The following is a 20,969-nucleotide window of genomic DNA, read 5'->3' as shown; positions in this document are numbered from 1 at the left end:
CTCCATCAATTCTCTTGGATGAAACGCAAGAGAGCGTGAGCTTGACTTGGGGACGCCTCTTCAGGTGAAGTACTGACATTTTGGCCAATAACAGATAAGTTTAGGAGGGGCTTAATGATTTTGCCCAATGGAAGTCAAGAGAGGTAGAGGACAACCTTCGCGAACACTTGCCCAATTGAATTGGGGCGCTCTTACCCCAACCTGGGACTGGCTGCTGAACTACCCCGGCCTATGGGCGGGGCAGGTTTGAAGTGGATTTCGCGCGCTACAGCGTTGGGCTATCATTGGCCAGCGCCCCGCTTCCTTTGTGGGCGCCCCCTGCGTAACCGGGGCTGGGGTTGGGCGGGGCGGCCGGCTGACGCAGGGTCCGCGCAGCCAATCAGGACTGGAGAAGCGAGGCCGAGAAGGAAGCGGATCCGCGGCCGCGCAGTTAAACCGCATCGAACTGCCCACTCCGTCTCCCTCCGCCGCTATTGGGGCCTAAGCGGGAGCGGCTGGGACGGCGTCAGTGGGTGGGCTGGGGCGGAAGTGTAGGCGGAGGGAGACGGCGGCGTCCGCGGGGACTTGCTGTGAGGCCCTGGTGGGCGCAAGACAGGGGGAGGGGGAGGAGCCCGTAGCCCGGGCGGCAGCGGCGCCCGAGTTCCCCGTAGGGCTCCGCCTTGGAGCGGGCGGCAGTGGAGGAGGAGACTGAGGAGCAGGATGGCGGCCTCGGCCCTGTATGCCTGCACCAAGTGTACCCAGCGTTATCCCTTCGAGGAGCTCTCCCAGGGCCAGCAGCTCTGCAAGGTCCGTGGGCGCCGGGCGGGCGGGGTTTCCTCTGCCGTATCTTGAGGGGCTGGGTGGCCGCCGCTCTGCACCCTGCTCTTCGCCGGCGCCTCGGGGTTTGGGAGTCTGGAGCACAGGTTCCCCCCACCCCCCTACCCCAGACTCCCTTTTCCCAGAGCCTGGGCATCAGGTGGGAAAGATCGGTGCGTGAGAGGGAGCCAGCGTCCTATATCCTCTTCTAGACCGCCCAGGAGGGGACCGGGCCCCATCAGCGTCAGAGGGTTTCGGGTGGGGCCAAAGGAGACAGACACCTGTCTATGCCACAGAGACCTTGGGGTGGAGATATTTTCATCTCAGTTCTCTACCTGGTCTGTCCTCTCCTTCCACCAGGAGGCAGGGGACGATTTTTGCACTTTCTTGCTAGGAATCCGAAGCCGCAAAGCTGATGGCATCCTTCTTCCCTGTCCAGGAAAGCGAAGCGACTGGTTTGGGAACAGAATGCTCTGATTTGGAGCTCCTCCCATCCCATTAAAGCCAGGATGCTGTCTGTGAGCAACGGTGCAAAATAATAAGTTTTACATTTAACCACCCCTTGAAATCAGCCCTGACAGCTTTCTTAATTGATTTGTAACATACTTTCTACGTCTAATAAAGACAAAGACACGTACACCTTCCCAAAGGAATTACATTGTGTGTGGCCACATATACGATAAGTCATCCAGTTGTTTACATTGGGGCCAGGTCTTACTGATGCTTTTAGACCTTTGGCTAGATAGGGTAATCAGTGAGGTAGATGCTGACTGATGTATTGTCTTATTACAGGAATGTCGGATTGCGCATCCTATTGTAAAATGTACTTACTGCAGATCAGAATTTCAACAAGAGAGGTTTGTATAATGAACAGTTTCTGATTGTTAAAAACAAATGTTATATGTAAGGAATTGAGTGTTATTCCTGTATTTTGAAAATGATTTAGTATTTTTAAAAATGATTTGGTCTCTAAATTTTAAGTCATACACAGATTGTAGGAGAATGTTGACCAAAACCAAAGTGGCTGTTATTTTCCAACTAAACTTCAGTTTACATATGAAGAAATAAAGGGTAAATTACTGAATGGGAAATGTACAGCCTTTCTTGCAAAAATGCAAATATAAGCACTTAATTGTTCATCTATATTAAAAAGGTAAAATGTTAATGGGCCTGAGGAAGGATCAGTGGTGTTACCACCTGCCTTCAAAGGGTAGAACCTAGTAACTTGTTAGCAGTGAAAGAATAGCAGAAACTTCTAGACAGGTGATTCTTCTTTGAGAGTACAGAAAAAATTAGCCTAAGAAAACAGAAAAAAGATTCATGAAGGTTAAGTATGCATTGAGAGGTAATGCTGTGCTTTAATAAAGGCATGTACGGGCCAGGGATTTAGCTCAGTGGTTTCGCCGCCTGCTGCGCAGGCACAAGGACCGGAGTTTGATCCCCAGTACAAAAAAAAAAAAAAGTAATAATGGCATGTATGAAGATTTTGTGACTGGAAACGAGACATAAGGATCTTTTTGCTTTGTAATTAAATTTATGTAAAACCTAAAAAATCCTAATATTCATATTTTTTAAAAACTACTTGCTTTAAATTAGATTAAGTTTTAAGTAGTACGAACCATTGACTTTATTCATTTACTTTAGTTTAACATTGTACCAATTATCCCAGAAAGCTATAGAAATGTGATGATATCTGTATAATTTTTTTCAGCAAAACTAACACAATTTGTAAGAAGTGTGCTCAAAATGTGAAGCAGTTTGGGACCGTAAGTGTCTTATGATTTCATTTCATATTATTACTGGTCAGTTAATGTTTTTCACCAAGAGGTACCTTATAAAAAACATGTAGTGCCATGTTCTTACATATCTCAACATATCAAAATATTTCATGAAATAAAATTTCTGTAGACAAATCTGTTGAAAAGGTGACAGCATTTTAAAACTGCCAATTTGTGTGCATCTTTTAAGTACTGCATATTGAATTTCAGTGTTAAAGGTTCAAATATAGCAGACTATTGTGGAGAACCCACTTACCCATAAAGTTTGTGTATTCAAACTTTTTATCCTTAGAATTATTTTTATATGGCAGCACAATTTAGGTATTTACAAAATTTCTGACAATGTCCTAGTACAAGTTTTCTTACATGTGTGTTACAGTAATTGTTGGTATGTCAGTTTTATCTGTCACTGTTCAAAATGCTGAAGGGTGTGTACTAACCTAATTTCTTTTGACTGTCCAAGAAAATCAAGGTATATTTACTATAATTTATATTGAATGTGCTTATACCAGTTTTTTAAAGTTGAAAACTCAACTATAGTATCTATTTCTTGTGTCATCTGTATGGTTGAAAAGTGTTTTTTGAATAAATGATTTAATAATTGAGCTAACCTGGATATTAAATTAAAAGCTTATTTCACCCAAATTCTGAATACATGAGACTTTTCTCTCAAAACATATAGTACCTTTTGTTTTTATTCTTTGAAAACTTTTTCTTGGGCAGCTTCTGTATTATGTAGCATATCATTCAAGTAATGTGTATACTTATGATCTTATTTAAATAAAAGAATAATAGTGAGTTTCAGGACTCTCAAGTAAATATTGAATTAATAGAAATATAAATGTCATTGGCAGGGTAACATACTTGACAGAAAACAAATGTTTTACCTATTAGTTTCCTTAATGCCCAAAGTATCTGAAACATTGGATATACTTTGTGCAAATACTAGTATTTTCAAATGTCTCCAAAAAAAATGTGTATCTATTTTTCAGCCCAAGCCTTGTCAATACTGTAACATAATTGCAGCGTTTATTGGTACCAAATGTCAGCGTTGCACAAATTCAGAAAAAAAGTATGGGCCACCTCAGACCTGTGAACAGTGCAAACAACAATGTGCTTTTGATCGGAAAGAGGAAGGAAGAAGAAAGGTATGTTTTATTTATGTTATGACACCTGGAAATACCAAATAGGTTGAAAATTATACTTGATACACCAAGACGTGATCTGTTCTTTGGGTCCCTGAAAACAGATTATTAGATTAAAAGATAGGAATAGTGATTTTTCTCCTTGTTTGCATAATATATGAATTCATATTGATAAATTGCATTACTACATTTTAAAAATTACTCAAGCCAGACATGGTGGTGCACACTTATTGCCCCATGTATTTAGGAGGCTGAGGCAGAAGGATTGTTAGAGCCCAGTAATTCAAGACCAGCTGGAACAACATAGTGAAACCCTATCTCAAAATGAAAGAAGAAAAAAGAGAAAGAGTATTCTTTGTCTATTCTGCACTATTTGGTTATCCCTTACTTGGTTTAGAAGACTTGTTAGGTAAATCTTTTAACCTGTATATCCTTTTACTGATCACTTGAAGTTGCTGGTGTGCAATAATATCTATTGACACATTATCACATAAAATTCAAAGTTAGTCTTCTGCCTTTTGATATGGGCGCATATTTGAAACCATTGTTTGTTTTTCTCTACCTACAGTGACTTAATAAGTATGTTTATGCATGTGGCATTCCTCTGCTGATGAGCATTCACACAGGCCTCCTGTTGTCTATCACTTTCAGTTGATTTGGAGGATGACTGTCTCTTTGAGGGGCTCCCCCAGGTCCCCACACAGCAATGTATGTACCTTAGTTGTAAGACATGTCCCTCCAGCACTTCTTGTGTGAACAAACAGAAGACAAAAACCTTATTTTATTTTTGTAGATTTTGTCTTAATTTGGAAAGAAGTCTTTTTCCTCCCCCCTTGATTTACGTCCAGTTGATTCTCGCTATTTACAGTAGTTTATGTTCTGTAAAGTTGCCAGAAACACTGAATTGGTGAATACTGAGCTATTCCTGTGGAAATATGATTAGATTCCTGCCAGTGTTAGTCAGTTGACCAATACATAACTTTAGTTTGTTTTAATAACATATATATGTATGTGTTTTTCATTTAATTGAACTCATGGCTAACAGCACTAACAATGCCTGAACAAAACTTATCTAATACATATGTTTCTTTCTGTAAGGCACATCATAGCCTTCTTGAGCTTAGGAATGCTGTACAACACTGTAGCACTGTCCTTTGGGACCATATTAAGCATATCAAAATCATCAACAGAAAGCAGAAAAATTTGAAAAACAGTACTGAATAGACCGAAAAAGACTGTTGTTTACAGTGAGAGCTAAAGCAAGGAAGTGTCACCTTAGCAGAAAATGTATGTGTGCTTTCTGGTGACACAACTTTTTCATTGCTCTATACCTGTGTATAAATGACCACAGATGTGTTATAAGTGTTAATTTTCGTGATACAGATAAATTTTAGCAGATAGTCTGGAAATAATGAGAATCAGTTGTTAAAGTTATTTAAGCTTTCTTGTTTCTCTGTAAATTCACAATACTCACTGTTGGAAGTGTTAGTAATTACGCAGGAATAGAAGAATTCAGGCTAAATTTCTTGTAAAGCATATCAGTTATTTGTGCTTATTTTCTAAGAATAAGGGTAAGACACCGCTCTTCAAATTAAAAATGCCTCAAAACTAATGGAAGTACACCAATCATCCTCACCAATTTTATAATCCTTTGAATAAGGATTTTCCCAAGTTTCAGAAAAGTGTAATTTTATTTGTATTTTGCAAAAATTATGAATGCATGCATTCACTAATTTTTGCATGTGTATGTGAAATGTAACTGGAAGTCAAACACTGTTTTACCTGGTTTCACTTATGGTCAGCTTACACATATACTTAATTTAATACAAATATTTTCTTAAAAGGTTGATGGAAAATTATTATGCTGGCTCTGTACTTTATCATACAAGAGAGTTTTACAGAAGACAAAAGAACAAAGGAAGAGCCTGGGATCTTCGCATTCAAATTCTTCATCATCATCTCTTACTGAGAAAGACCAGCATCATTCAAAACATCATCACCACCATCACCATCATCACCATCGTCACAGCAGTAGCCATCACAAGTAAGTACTTTGAAATGACATCTTCCAAAATCCCTTCTGGCATTTTAATGGTATATCAATGTTTATATTTGTGTTTATTTGCAAATATTGACTATGTGCTAGTCTGGTTTACATTGTCTGTGCTAAGCTTCTTGAGTATCTAAGGCTGTCTCCTCACTTTATGAAGTATGTACAAGTATGAAAGTGTCAAGTGTCACTTTATAAAGTATGTACAATTAAACATCTGGATTTTTCAGCTGTTTATTATAATAATCATAGGACATTTATGGGATAAAACTGTAAAATGATTACAAGTAAAGTCAAAATTGTGTATCAGTTAATACGTCAGTAATTTCAGTTATTAAAAGCCTCATCTTTTTTTGCAAATTTACACCAGTGATTGAAAACTATACAATCTTTTTTGGAGAACACATTGCAGCATTACTATTTGTGACATAACAGAAGCTTTCTTTTTTTTCCTTCTTTTTTTTTTTCCTTCTTTTTTTTTTTCCTCTTCTCTTCTCTCTCTTTTTTTTCTTATACCGATTTAACCCAGGGCTTTGCTCATAGTAAAAGTGAGCTACATCCCTGCCTCCTTAGAAGCATTCTTAATCTTGGAAATTCTCAGAGTGAGAAATATTATTTTTAACTAGTGGCACCTTACTATTTTTTAAAAACTGAGATATGAACCCTGTTCATATACAGAAAAAGGATGCCTACTATATTTTGGAACACAGTAGTTTTAATTAAGATTTGATTTTAAACACCTGTTAGATTATGAAGTTTTTTTGTGTGTATGTTGTGTACTTTTATGTTGTAGTATTTTCTAGATATGACAATGATAGGTTGCAGGGGAATGACCTTTAATCTGCTAATTTGAAGAAATCTTGTAACCTTATATCAGATTATCCTAAGGAGCAAATCTTTTTTACTTTTGCTTCTTTTTTAAGGAAAAAAACAACAAAATGCATACAAATAACTACATACCATAATGGGCATATGCTAGACTTGCTCTTAAGACTGCCAAAATTGTCTCTTTTTCCTGTCCTTTATAGATAAATTTGCCATAGTAATATGTGAAAGAACATAAATATGCTTGTAGGGATAAAATTATAAGACAGTAACTTTTTCTTTGGGTTACTTAAACATAGTTATCTTTGGCTGTCCACAGTGGTTTATATAAAATGGCATAGTATTTGCATATGACTTATGATTGTCTCATATTTGAACTATCTCATTTATTTATAATACCTAATACAATATAAATGCTGCATATATAGTTCTACTGTATTGCTTAGGAGATAATGGCAAGAAAAAAAATCTGTTCCTTTAGTACAACGATATCTGTGTTAGCTTCTTGTTGCTGCAACAAAATACTTTCAATGATAACTTAATGGTGGAAAGATTTATTTTGGCTCAGAGTTTCAGAAGTTTTAGTACATAGTTGTCTGGCACGGTTGCTTTTAGGCCCGTGGCAAGGCAGAAATATGGCAAGGAAGACTTCTTACTTCATAACAGCCAGGTAGCAGAAAGAAAAGGAAATTGGCAGGGAAAGGGGCCAGGGACAAGATACACTCTTCAAAGGAAAGTCCCCAGTGACCATCTTCCACCTGAGCCGCACTTCCCAATAGCCCATTCAGCTGTGAATCATCAATGGATTGGTCCATTGATGAGGTTAGTGCCATTGTGATCAAGTCACCTCACTATACTTCACCTCTGAATGTTGCTGCATTTTGAATCAAGCCCTTAATACATGATTCTTTGGGAGACACTTCATATTTAAACCATAACAACCACCATTGTTAATATTAACTACATTTTTCCATCTTCAGTTGGTTGAATCCTCAGATGCAGAACCTGAGGTTATAGACGGCCAACTGTGGTATTTTTATATTTGGTGGTTAATGACCATTTTTGAACAACCAGTTTGTAGGATTCTATCTTAAATTGAGTACATTAGAACAAATATGAGGACCATACATATTATAATAGATGGTGATTGATGGGGAGAGGATAATGGTGGTGGAAGGGTGGCATTAAGGTCAATTTGACTCTGAGAATGGACAGCCTTAGGAAACTAAGATGAGAATTCCAACTATTTTTAATTACTTATTACTAATATATTTTCTGCTTAGTACTCTTATTTGATATGTAATTATATGGGTTGCTAATGCTTATACTGTAATGAAATTTGTAAAAGAAACAAGTGAATTCCTCAGTAGAGTTGCTACTCATTGCCACAGTAAAAAATAACTTTGGTGTTGGAATTACAGCTACCATTTCACTTTTATATTTGTTTACAGATGATTCTTAAGAACATTGTCTATTTTTTACCTTTCCCGAAAAATCTTACATAACTAAGGAATCAGTAAATTTTATATAACTTGTTTAATGCTCATATCCGTATAAGATACATAATACCACTTTACAGATGAGATGTTGAGTAATAAGGTAGGGGTTAGTGAATGATTTATTAAAGTGCAAGTACAGCAAGAAGAAACATAGGGTTCATATATGAAATGGTTATTAGGGTAAAATGGAAAAGAAGCTACACTATTATATGTAAATATAATATTATTTTTTACTGTTAAACTTCCCAGTATTTGCAACATAATTTCCTCAGAGCGCTGACTAAAGAGAGGCCTAAAGAGTTTGAAGAGGATTTGTAGGAAACTGGGAAAGAATCTGAGAAATTACAGTAGTCCTCAACCAGCCTGACACACTATTCTGAGCAACCTGAGTTACTTGGAAAAGGAGTCTTGATTAAAGTTTATAGGAAAAGTCTTTATTTTTTAAAAAAATATGCCGTTGTATTTGTATTTATTCATTTTGTTTGCAGTGGTGGGGATCAAACCCTGGGGTCTAGCTAATGATAGGCAAGCACTCTACCACACCTCTGGCCCCAAAATCTTAACTTTAAAGATGAACATTTTTCTCTATGAAATATTAAAGGCAGCTGAAGTGTAGTGATTGCTAGATTTCATAATTATAGAACTCTGTGGTGTAGATTTTATGCTCATATACCTCAACTCTTTATGTGATATTAAATTGAATTATGGAAATATTGTTGAAAAAAAACTAGCTCCTATCATTGTACTCCCTGTTCTAAAGAATTTAAGATGGCTAGTAATTTGATTAGAATTTATCCCATTAGAATGTGATTTATTCAATATATTGGCTTAACTGAAAACTTAATTTTGCCTTTCTCTGAATATAATTTATAAAGTTTTGTTTATTATAACATATAATTTAATTTCTGTTGAGAAAGAACTTTATAAAATATAGATATAGTAAATACATGTTGGCATCAGATGTTGTTTATGCTTTTCAGAATCAGCAATCTAAGTCCAGAACAAGAGCAGGGACTGTGGAAACAGAGGTAAATACATTAACATTTTCTAAAGTATTTGAAATGTATTCTTAAAATTGTGATATTCCTTAAATTTTGGTAAATAGGCTTTCAAAAAATTTTAGTGATGTTCAATAATATTTTAGGGCAAGAAAAGTAACTTATGATTTGATGCTTCTGCCCTTTTTACTCTAATTATTCTTATTATTAATGTTTGGTTTCAGCCATAAATCCTCTGCAGCAATTCAGAATGAAACTCCAAAGAAAAAGCCCAAATTGGAATCTAAGCCATCTAATGGAGATAGGTAAAATGAATTCCTTAGTGTTTGCAAAAATTCATCTTAGTTGAACAGTTACGATTCTTTGCCAGTTATTACTAGATAAAAGCATAGAAATATGTTATCTTCTACACTGACTTTTGAGTCACCTAGAAAAGTTAAGAGCATTTTAACTTAATTTTGGCAATAAGAAAGTGGCACTAAACTATGTTGTTCTAGTTGGGGAATAAATTTGGGTGTTGCAAAAAGAAAACATCTGAATAGAGAACATTATCTTAATTGTTCTTCAAAGAAACACAGATCTGATTGTGATATTTTAAAATTGACCTGCTTAGAAAATGTTTTTAGTTTTAAAATATTATGAGTGTGACTTTGTTTTAGTTCATTAGCCAAAAGTTTGCTGATGTTACTGTACAAATTGGCTGCCTATTGCTTTACACTAGAAGTATTGATCCCCTAAAAGCTAATACTGAATTATATTTCTGCAGGTGTATGTAATGTGTGCCATTAGTAAGGTAATTTGCCAGTTGCATCCATTTCTGTCAGGTACATATTTTTTTGCATTAGCCTTAAGGATGTTTGTGGAATTGTCTAATTTATGCAATTTGAACACCTGCTAATTTTCCTTCTACTTCATTTAACTGTGTCTTACTTTTTTTCTTTTTAGTAGCTCTATAAATCAGTCAGCAGATAGTGGGGGAACAGACAATTTTGTCCTTATAAGTCAACTGAAAGAAGAAGTGATGTCACTTAAGCGTCTCTTACAGCAAAGAGACCAGACCATTTTAGAAAAAGATAAAAAGGTAAGAACATGGTTCACAGAAGCCTGATAAGATTTACATTTTGACTCTTGCTTGATAATTGCAACTTTTCTTTTAACAATTTGGTAATGTTTATTGTACATGATTCCTATCAGATAAATTTCAGAAGCTCAAATTAGAATCAAAGCCATCTAATGAAGTTAAAAATTATCTTTCAAAATTTTGTACTTCCAAGAATAACAGAGTAATTAGAATAGTAATAATTTCTGAACATTAGTTTTCATTAAGCATGTAATTTTTAAAAAGGTCTCATATCTTGATTTGTAAATGAGATAAAAATGAAATACTGTATAAATTTTTATGATTTAAGAAGGTAGTTGAATATGGTCACTCCAGATCAAATAATTGCTGAGAAGTAGTAGTCTGGGAATTTCTTGTGTGGTAGCAGTTAGTAATGAATAGCATATAGGTGTTTAGTATCATTTAGTTTTGGGGACTTAGTTAAATCAAGACAAATATCCTATATGTTGTCTATTTAGCAAAAAGAGTAATAACAAAATTACAAACAGATTTAAGGTTTTCTTATATGAAATCAGGATGGCATAATAGCAAGTAGGCATGGAGCAGCAGGTGGGTTTTGAAGTCACTCAGCCATACTCAGGTTCAAATTGCAGTTCTAACGCTTTGTGACTTTGAAGTGAATGCTTTCATTTCGTTAAGCCCCAGTTTTCTCATTTGAAAAATAAGAACATCCGTACTGCCTTGTGAGGTTATCATGATTAAATGAGTGTGCAAAGTATTTACTACAGTTCCTGAGATGTATAAGTGCTCATAGGTGATATTGCTGAAGTTTTTGTCATTATTGAGGATAGAACCTGTTTTTGTGCTTGTTTTATGGTCCCAGATAATGTAGGTTGATCTATATTAAACATCTCGTGTATTAGAATATTAAAAGCATTCCTTTTAAAATTATGAATAAGACATGATTATAAATATATATGAATCATTTTTCTCTGAGTAGCTATTGTAGCACTAATGTCAGAGCTGGCTTTTATCTGTTCAACAACTTTTGTATTATGGTTTCTCACACTTTGATGGTTAATGGACTAAAATTTTAATACATTTGTACCTTATCTTAAGTAAATCCAGTGTATGAAAATTAAGATTGACATGTCAGATAAAAATAGGATAGTTACAGATATCTTGTCCTTGTAGTTCTTTTTAATTGATAATTTTTAAAAAAATAATGAGCTTTTATGGAAATATATTCTATGCACAGAACTGTAGAGACAAAGCCAAATTATATTTACATAAATCTTGAAAAAAGTTGAGTAAAATGCCAAATTTTGACAAAAGAGCAGTGATTTAAAAACCAAGTATCAATAAATTATGTATACTGACTTTTTCCCCCTGAATTAACAAAACTAGTTGAAATTTTCTGCATTGTTAGTGTTCCTCTTTAAAAGAAAAAGAAAACACCACTGGGATTTGAAATTAGCACATTTATAAGGAAAATAATTACAAATCTAAAATAGCTACACATTTTCAACTTTTTCTTAAATGTATCAGACAGGCAAATTGTTTTCCTGAATGTATTTCATAAACAGTTATTCAGTGACTTCTACAGCCAAGCACTGTACTAGAGCATGAGGATGCAAAGACAGATAAGACACATATCTTCCAGAAGGTGATAGTCTGGAAGCAACTCACAGTGTAGTAAGTAGAATAATTATCTTAGTTGGTAGGTGTCAGTTGGCATTTCAGAACAGGAATTCTTGTATAGAAAATTGAAAGGGAATTTAGTTAGATTTTGAATCTGTCAAAAACAAGAGTTTTTATTTGAATGTAAGACACTGTGACTTCATATTGATGTTATACATCCTTTAGTTTACTAGGTACTGGGTAATTTTGGAAGAAAAAAAAAGACATGTAAATTTTTGAAGCCCGCATTATAGACATTTAAAAATGTCTATAATTTTTATTATAGACTTGAGTGGTTCTGATAATGAAATTATATAACAACTTTTAGTTAAATTATGAGCTACTACATTATTTATGTCATTTATATTTAATTTATATTTATGAAAAAAGTGATCATGTCTTTCCTTCTTCAAACTATTGGGCTTTTTTTCTTACCTTTCACTAAAATAGTAATCCCTTCCTGTGTTCATTCTACATTAGTTGTACTTCTGTACTTTGTTCTTCATTTTTACCTCAAGTAAAAATGATATTGTGGTGGTATATAATCCTGGACAGAAGTTTATAAATAAAAACAGAACTCTTGGATGATGAAAATGTTCCCCTTTACACTTGCCCAATGTAAAACTTTTTCCTTTTATCATTGAAAGGTTATGTTCACCTGAAACCAGTTTAAATGTTTAGTTTATATTAACATGTACAACATTTTAACTTAAGTACTTTCCCAAGTTATATCTGTAACCTTTCAGGATGCCAGTTGTCAAACTGTGTTGAAAAACAAAAAAGCAGCTTCTCAAAAGTTTGCTAGTCAGGTGTAATCTTAACACTAAAATTGTACTCTAATAGACAGTACTCACACAAGACAAATTCTAAATTGATTATAAAACTTGAGAAACTGCTATTAACATCTTCCATTTTTACAATGAGTGTGAGTTTATTGTAAAGAATTTTTTAAATGGTCTCTGTACATGGACAGAAATTACATATATGTGCACACACACACATTTATGTATCTCCTTTTTCTTTTAATCTCAGTTAACTGAACTCAAGGCAGACTTCCAGTACCAAGAGTCAAATTTGAGAACAAAGATGAACAGTATGGAAAAAGCTCATAAAGAAACTGTGGAACAACTTCAGGTAAATGATGTTATTTATGTAAAGTAATAGTCAAGAAAGGCTATACTTGGATAATAGCATTTGATGACTTAGATTGAATTATCACCATTTTATGAATATTGCATTTTCTGTTTTAATGTTTTTAATGGTGACCCCATTAAAAGGTATTGTTTGAAATCACTTGAAAGGTAATTCAGTACATTAATCCTGGAAACTAGCCTAGATTTGAAATGAAGTTTCAGAAGAAGAAACCATTGGAATATGTCTACTTGATCATTAGGTTAACAGCAAAAAAATTTAAATAACATATTTATGGAACTAAATTGTAAATGAGGTCTTTAGTGCAATCATTTATCCTGTTTATCTCCAGATTATGAGAAAGGGAGTGACTATAGAAAACCAATTCTCAGGGATCTTGAATGAAGGAAATGTATGTTGTCTGCAGTGATTTAAATTAAGAGTGTAGTTAACCTGTGCAGCTTGGTTTGTGAAGTGCCAGATGACTCCTCTATGCCAACAGCTTGTTAATGATTTCAGTCTCAAGAGTATTGCAAAGTATATTAAGCAGTATTTAAAGATGCAGAATGAATGGCAAAATTGGGAGGTATCAAAGTAACGGGTAGAACATCATGTCTCACCTGCAGGGATGATAAACATTCAATATAATATAGATACAGATTATTTTCTTATTAAAGCTTATTACTACCTGCATTTTACAAATTTAGAAATGAAGCCACACTAAATTAATTACATGTTCTCATTTTAGAAATTCTAACATTTGTAGAACTAGTCTTTGAGTAACCCAGTTTTACGGTTTAGAGGTTTAAGTCTTAAAAGAATAGATGATGTCAGCCCATAGACTTCAGACTTGATGAAAGAATATAGTTTTAAAAGAAGGAAAGAAAGTGAGCCAGCCCGCCTGCCCGCCCTAGTTTTTTGTTGTTATTTTTATTTTTTAAAATACTGCTTTAACACCAAGGGATATTGGCTATTCTCATGTTGTGGTTTTGTATCTTTGCAAGTAGCTTAAGTTGAGTAGGACTTAGGTACTTGCTGATGAAATGCAGACTGATTGTCTGGTCTTAATCTTGATCTTACTATTACATTTTTGAAGAGGAACTTCTCGTAGAATCTGGGACATAGTAGGCATTCAAATAACTTGTTAAATGAGTGATGATTTATGGAAATGCCAATCTGCCATCTGTCTTGAGAGATTGCCTATATTATATATCAGGCTTCTTGTGTATTAGTTACTGTTTTTCACCAACTAGCAAGTATTACTTTGAGTTTTGTGGTATTCTAATTAAGTAACAGTGAATGACTACCTGGAATATAATCTCCCACCTAATGATCTCTGATTTAATGTGATGTACCCAAAGCTCTGAGGTAAATCCAGACTTCAATAACATCATAACTATAACCAGTACTTAAACATTATTTAAACTAGGCATGGTGGTGCACACCTGTAATCCCAGCACTCAGGAGGCTGAGGTAGGAGGATTGTTGTGAGTTCAAGGCCAGCCTGGGCTGCATAGTGAGTTCAAGGCCAGCCTGCACTACATAGCAAGACCTTGTCTCCAAAAAAACAAAACAAAACAAAAACATGATTTAATATAGTTCTTTCCACTGCTCAAAAAATCAGTTTTTAATTTTAAACTGTAGTTGCAAGCACTGGAGAACCCTCTTTGCTTTGTCCTGATTAGTATCTTAAACCTACCTCCTTTTGGTTGGTAGCTGAAGCTTCATATAGTACCTCAGTAGGTAATACTTACATAAAAGTAGGACACTTTCAACACTTTCACATGTGCTGCCTTACTCTTTACAATAACTGAGTTATATGGGATGATCATTTTACAGATGAAACTGTGGACATAAAATTAGTAAGAAATAGAAACATCTTCTGCCTCAGGTTTTCCCCTGTTGTGCACTGTTCCCACTATCTCAGGTTATTCAGGGTGTTTTGTTTTGTTTCTTAATCAGACCATTCCCTGTACCTTTTGTATTGTTTCTAGAGAAATTCTGTCATAACTGAGTGCCATCTTTTTACCCACTCCTTTTGGCAGCCTGTGTGGAATTCTCTAGTGAACTGAGTAAACATAGTTACTTTCTTATTTTTAAGAATGGAGTATGATAAAGAATTAAATTCTGTAACAAAATTCATCTTGCTCTACTAACTCATAAGATATTTTAAACTTTCAAACTTGGGAGTAAGCCCTGAACCTCACCAAGACAAATGTATAAAATACCCCATAAATACTAAGAGTTCCAAATAAAAATTTTGTTCCTTTAATATAGGTAAGTGGCTAAAAGGGAAAACTGACATTTGTATGCCTACAATGTACCAGTCATTATTTTAGGTCTATTTATATATTTGATTAGTTCTTTCATTTTTAAAGAACTGAAGTTTCTGTATTACACATAAGAAGATACACTCCAGATTACACAGTAAGTAAGTGGCAGAACCAGGATTTAAAGCAGAATCTGTGTAATTTCTTAATTCTGATATTCTTTAGGGTAACATGTCTAAATGCTTATAACTTGCTTAAGAGTTTTAAAATAATTTCATTTACTTTTGCAGGAAGCATAATAAAGAATTTTTAAGATTAAAAATGTTGAAATGTGCATATATTTAAATGTGCATATATTTAAATATTACATTATATAATTAACACAGTCCCACCAGCTTGAACCACTGGTGGTTACATGCATGACAGTTCCACCAGGTAGCTTGTACCACTGGTAATACTAACGAATCTAATCACTTTTATTAATAAAATTAATAAAAAGTCACCCATTGGGACAGTCATGCATGTACCACTGGTGGTTCAAACCATCTGGCAGCAAGACAGGAATTTAAGAGCTGCATTATGGATGTGTTAATATTTATTACACTTAAACTAAATTTGGAATTGTATTCATTTAACAACTGATGCACTATTTATCTTACAGGCTTTTTCTTATATAATTTATTAACAAATAAATGTATAGTATGATTAGGGACTAAATAAATGCAGATTAAAAATTTGCTAGAGCATTAAAAGGAAAAACTACTTTCAAGACCTAATTTTCGAGTTTTTGCATTTTGTACTTAGAATATTAAAAAGTTGATTTTTAAAAATTTCTTGATTAAGATAATTTGGAGGTTTACTTTGTAGCCATTTATTTTATCAGTATAAACATTTTTATATGAATGTATCTTGCAGATCTGGTGGGCTCTTTGAGGCAGATTTTTATGCTTTTCATGACTTTATATTTTGAAATTTTAGTTTCTTAAATTTTTGGATTTTGTCCAGTGGGTCTGTTGTAGCTATAAATCTAATATGATACAGCTGTCAAGGAAAAAATTTTAACTACCACAGTGACTGGTCTGCTGAGTAATAAAATTAAATGATTATGAGTATGCTACTTGATTTTCTCTGCCAAGCATTCTCAATTAGTTGGCCTTCTGAGTTACTTGAACTGTTAAGTTTATATCCTTTTTTGATGGTTTTTAAAATTTGAAGTTGATACTGAATTTGAAATTGAAACTTCATTGTCACTTCATTTATTTAATAAATATTGACTATGGAAACTATTTATGCAATTAAACACGAAATTATTTCATTGAACATTTAAAATAGTACTGAGAATATTTGCAGTTGAAGGTCAGAGGTATTAATAGGAAGAGTTTGGAGGAGAGTGAGGAAATGGAAGTACAAATGCTGTAAAATGTTTATATTTCATTAAGCTATTTTAATGTGGCATACAGAGATTAGAGTATTATCTAGTCATACAAAAGCTAAATTTACAGTAGAAAAAATAGAAAATGAAACCCTAAAGTTAAAAAAGTCTGTCTTGAAAAAAATATTTTCAAACCTATGAGGTAAAATGATTTTAAAACATCAACCAGAGGATATCTTTTAAAACTGTAGCAGGGCTCAAGTTTTAAACTGTTTTTATTACTCTTCACATTTTGGCTCAGAAACTTTAAAAATGTGTCACTGAGTTTGGAGACTCTAGAATGGCAGAGGCAGTCAAAATATGAAAATATTTTTTGGAAGTTTCTGCTTACTCAGTTCTCCTTTCTAAACATTAGTGATAGTCACAGCATATTGGATCAAGGACTGTCTCTGTCAGTGATAGATGAAACACAATAACGAAGTGCAAATTCAGTTCAGATCATTGGCAAAATGAAATTTTGAATCTTTGCAAAAAAAACCAAAAAACTGGGCTTTATTGAAATTAAAAAGTGATATAAAACTACTTAGATCATACCAGCACAGTACCAAGTGACTGGCAGCTAAAACAAAAATAAGGCCAGAGAAGGTGGTTCTAATGGATGCTTGAAAGAAATTGTGTATCATTAAGATAGGGCCTTTGATAAAGTGAGGAGTATTTTTGCAAAAATGATCTCTCTTACACTTGTCCTCTAAGGTAAACATCAAATGAAAGACCTTATACAGCTTGCTGGAAAAGAATCCTCCCACTTGATTCATTCTTTGATTTTTTGTTAATTATAAGATCAATTTATTTAAGTAGTTTTCATGTTTTAAGTAAAAGACCATATATTTTTTCCTGTATTTAAACTTTGAAACTTCTTTTAAGGGAATTCATTTTATTACTTTTTTTGTGTGACCAACTGTTGTCTTTGGACAGCAATTACATTAATACTAACATTTACCAAGGGAGCTGATTAATCTAGAATCTTCCTTCTACTTGTCTATAACCTGAAAGGGATGAACTTAAATATAACAACTCTTCCATTTGATCTGTTAGGTTTTCAGTGAAATCTTTTGTTATATAAATGAACAGTATTAAAGTTTAGTAGTAATCGGGATGACTCAATATGTCAGACTTTTTAAATCTTGAATTTTTGTCTCTCACAGGCTAAAAACAGAGAACTACTCAAACAGGTTGCAGCATTGTCAAAGGGTAAAAAGTTTGACAAAAGTGGAAGCGTACTAACATCTCCTTGAAAAAATTATTTGTTAAGTGTTTCTGCTTACAATGTAAATTTGGGGGAACAATTCTATGACGCCCATATTTTTGCGCATCAAATGAATTGGTGTGTTTCCTATTCACTTTTGTAACTGATATATAGCATTTTTTAAGTTGTAAAACATTGAAATAAAACTTCAACTGGTTTGAAGTAACTTTTTAATTATTTGATATCCAAGAACTTTTTGCCAGCAATAGTATTAAACAGTTGTAAAGGAGTGCATGAGTAGTGCTCTTTATAAAATGCAACATGCAATAATAGAGTAGGTATGGTTTTAAGAAGTGAAAGCAGCAGGGTTTTTTGGTTTTTGTTTTTCTTCTTTGTTTGTTTAACACTATACTAGATTCAGATAAATAGTTTTCAATTAGAAGTACAAAAATTTTTAAATGAGTAACACTGGTATTTTGGAATTGTATTTTTACTTTGGATCAACATGAATTTAGGAGAGAATCATGGTGCTTTTATTAAATGAACTCCAGAGTACATGTAAATATGTTTTTAAAAGTTACATCATTAACATGAATTACTAACATACCATTTTCATTATTAGTATTGGAGTTAATGTTTATTGTACAGTATCCAAGGTAAAATGTGTTTTTGTTTTGTAAAAACTACTGTAGATTTTTACTTACAAGTGCCTTTTTGCCACCTAATGTTTTTATTTATAGGAATGCTGATCTTTTGTACATAGTTTGTTTTAAAATCATGTTTAATAAATGTTTGTATATAAATGCATATGTACAGAAGCCTATTTCAAAAGAAATCAAAGTTGATAGTAACGTTTTTGAGGTTGCATTATGAACTAACTGATAATGCATATAGACTTTAGGTGATTTTGTGATTAGTTTCTGTGTGATACTGGGAAGCTGTGGGTATTGAATGCATTTAATTATGTTGAAATAATTCCCTAAAGATTTAATTTTAAATCTTTTCTGATAGAGTAATTTTATTTTTTGTTATATGGCTTCATGTTCGTATTCTATGATTTACATGTTTTGCTTTATTTTTTTAATATAAAATTTCTTTAAAATTTATAATGTTTCTACAATGGTCCATATATTTGCTTGCCCTATAATTTGTGGTTATATCTAAGTTAATATTTATGTATATCATACGTAGTTTATAAATTTAATGCAAATCTAAAAAAAAATTAACTTTTTAAAATCTAATCTATGCTTATCTTAAATTGGAGTCTACTATAATATTCAGGCACTATGTATAAGTAAATTGTCTCAAAGTCTTTAAAATTTTCTATGTAAGGTAAAGATGGTGTGAGATAGGTTATATGAAGTTATTGCCTAACTATATTCTGATCTAGTAGTTTTTAGTCTGTAATGGAAATTGATCTATTTAATTTCAGTTCAGACATTTAGTTCAGTTTTGAAAGCTCAGGCATTATCAGATACACTGTATAGGATGAAAGAGTTCTTTCCTTTAGAATTTATGGACAAAACTAAATTTGTTTTGATTGAATTTTTATTAGATTAGTTTGGAATGTTTTTAGACAAATACTGATTATGAATTTCATAAAAATGTTTGGCTTTCTTAAGACCACATGATGATTGTAACATTTCTTATTAAAATAGTTCATATTTCAGTAGAGTATCCTTATAGTTGTTCATTGTTCATTCTGAAGTGATAATATTTGTCCAATTTGGAAACATATAATCTAGGGTAATTTTGAAGTAATAGCAAATGATTGAGTCAATAAGATTTGGAAAAACTCAAAGCTATTTTTATGAGATCTTCATGTAATAATCTTAAATTTAGTATTCTCAGCTATGGTAGATAATGCCTTAACATGGATTTTAATGTTTGCAAGATTTGCTAAATTCACAAGATAATCATTATCTTTCTTTAAAATTTGTAATGTTTTATATTCTGGTTTCATAGCCATTTGTCAATCCACAGTGGTCATTATAGTTCTGAAATAAACTTTTAGAGTTCTTATACCTTGTTGGAGATTCTACAAAAGAACCCCCCCACCCCAGCTAACATTAAAATTAAAAATCAGTTTTAAATAACTAAGCTTTTTAATTCCCAAGGCTAAAATCACTAAGGGGCTTCACAGTATTTAGTCCTAATTAAAAACCTCTTTGTTTGACAACCTTATTTATAAATTAAATTTTTGCAATTGTATAAACTAGTAATTGAATCCCAGTTCTGATCTATAGTGTATTGACATAATGAGCTGATATTCTTTAAGTGTGGACCTGTAAGGAGATATTATGGTGTGCCGTATTGTGCTTTTAGCCTGTTTTCCACAGTTATTTAGCGTTTAACAGTGAGGGTCATTTTGACTCGTTATTTATGTATTAATAGCCTTGTGAATATTGAAGTCCTTTTTAGATTGTATTGGTCTAAATATGCATTCTGCAGTGAACCTGTTAAGCTGTTCACATGTACATACAATTGAAATACTGTACTTGTACACATCTGACTATTGACATTTTGTACTTTTTTTCTAAATCCAATATTTCACAATAAAAACTTCTTAAAAGCATTGTATTCATTTCCTGTTTTTTTCTTTCTGGTTCTGGGACTGGAACTCAGGACCTTGCACTTGCAAGGCAGGCGTGGCACCACTGAGCTAAATCCCTGGCCCCCATTTCCTATTTCTAATAAAACTAATTACTGTATATTTAAAATTAATTCTCTTATTTCGGAGGCCAGAATTCCAAAATTGGTATCAATAGGCTACAGTCACTGTGTTGTCAGGGCAAGTTCTTCTGTTGGTCCTAAAGGAGAATTCATTCCCTTGCCTTTTCCATATTACAGGGTTGCAGTTCTTGAATTCTGTGAGCTCAGTGATCCTTGCATCTGCAAAGCCAAAAGTGTAACATCTTTACATCTCTCTCCTTGCATCATCACCTAGTCTTTTCTCTTTGGTCTTATAATCTCCCTATAGCTCCTTTATAAGGACATTAGGACAACATTGTGTCTCACTTCAAGTGCTTAACATAGTCACAAGTGCAAAATTCTTACTGTCATTGAAGGTACCATATTCACAGGTTCCAGGAACTTTTGGCGTGGGCATCTTAGAGAACC

The 20,969-nt window shown here is 33.6% G+C and overlaps 1 protein-coding gene across 4 annotated transcripts; it reads left to right on the top strand.

Moving 5' to 3' along the window:
• Positions 1-386: 386 nt before the first annotated feature.
• Fam76b (family with sequence similarity 76 member B) lies at positions 387-20,424 on the top strand. Of its 4 annotated transcripts, XM_021252680.2 has the most exons (11): positions 389-786; positions 1,190-1,313; positions 1,588-1,652; positions 2,507-2,561; positions 3,566-3,721; positions 5,563-5,762; positions 9,073-9,120; positions 9,315-9,395; positions 10,036-10,171; positions 12,863-12,964; positions 17,809-20,424. In XM_021252680.2, exons 2-11 carry the CDS (start codon positions 1,305-1,307, stop codon positions 17,896-17,898), a joined length of 942 nt encoding a protein of 313 aa, XP_021108339.1. In that variant the 5' UTR covers positions 389-786; positions 1,190-1,304; the 3' UTR covers positions 17,899-20,424. The 4 variants fall into 4 exon arrangements, with proteins under 4 accessions (XP_004838126.1, XP_021108339.1, XP_004838125.1 ...); XM_004838069.4 differs by lacking the exon at positions 1,190-1,313 and having other exon boundaries at positions 387-786; positions 10,039-10,171; XM_004838068.4 differs by lacking the exon at positions 1,190-1,313.
• The last annotated feature ends 545 nt before the right edge of the window (positions 20,425-20,969 follow it).

This window comes from Heterocephalus glaber, unplaced genomic scaffold (assembly GCF_053883595.1).
Source record: "Heterocephalus glaber isolate CG9 unplaced genomic scaffold, H.glaber_assembly_v1.0 deba00001429, whole genome shotgun sequence".
NCBI classification, from domain to species: Eukaryota; Metazoa; Chordata; class Mammalia; order Rodentia; family Bathyergidae; genus Heterocephalus; species Heterocephalus glaber.
Note: the sequence above shows the minus strand (reverse complement) of the source record. Positions and strands in the feature narration are given on the sequence as shown.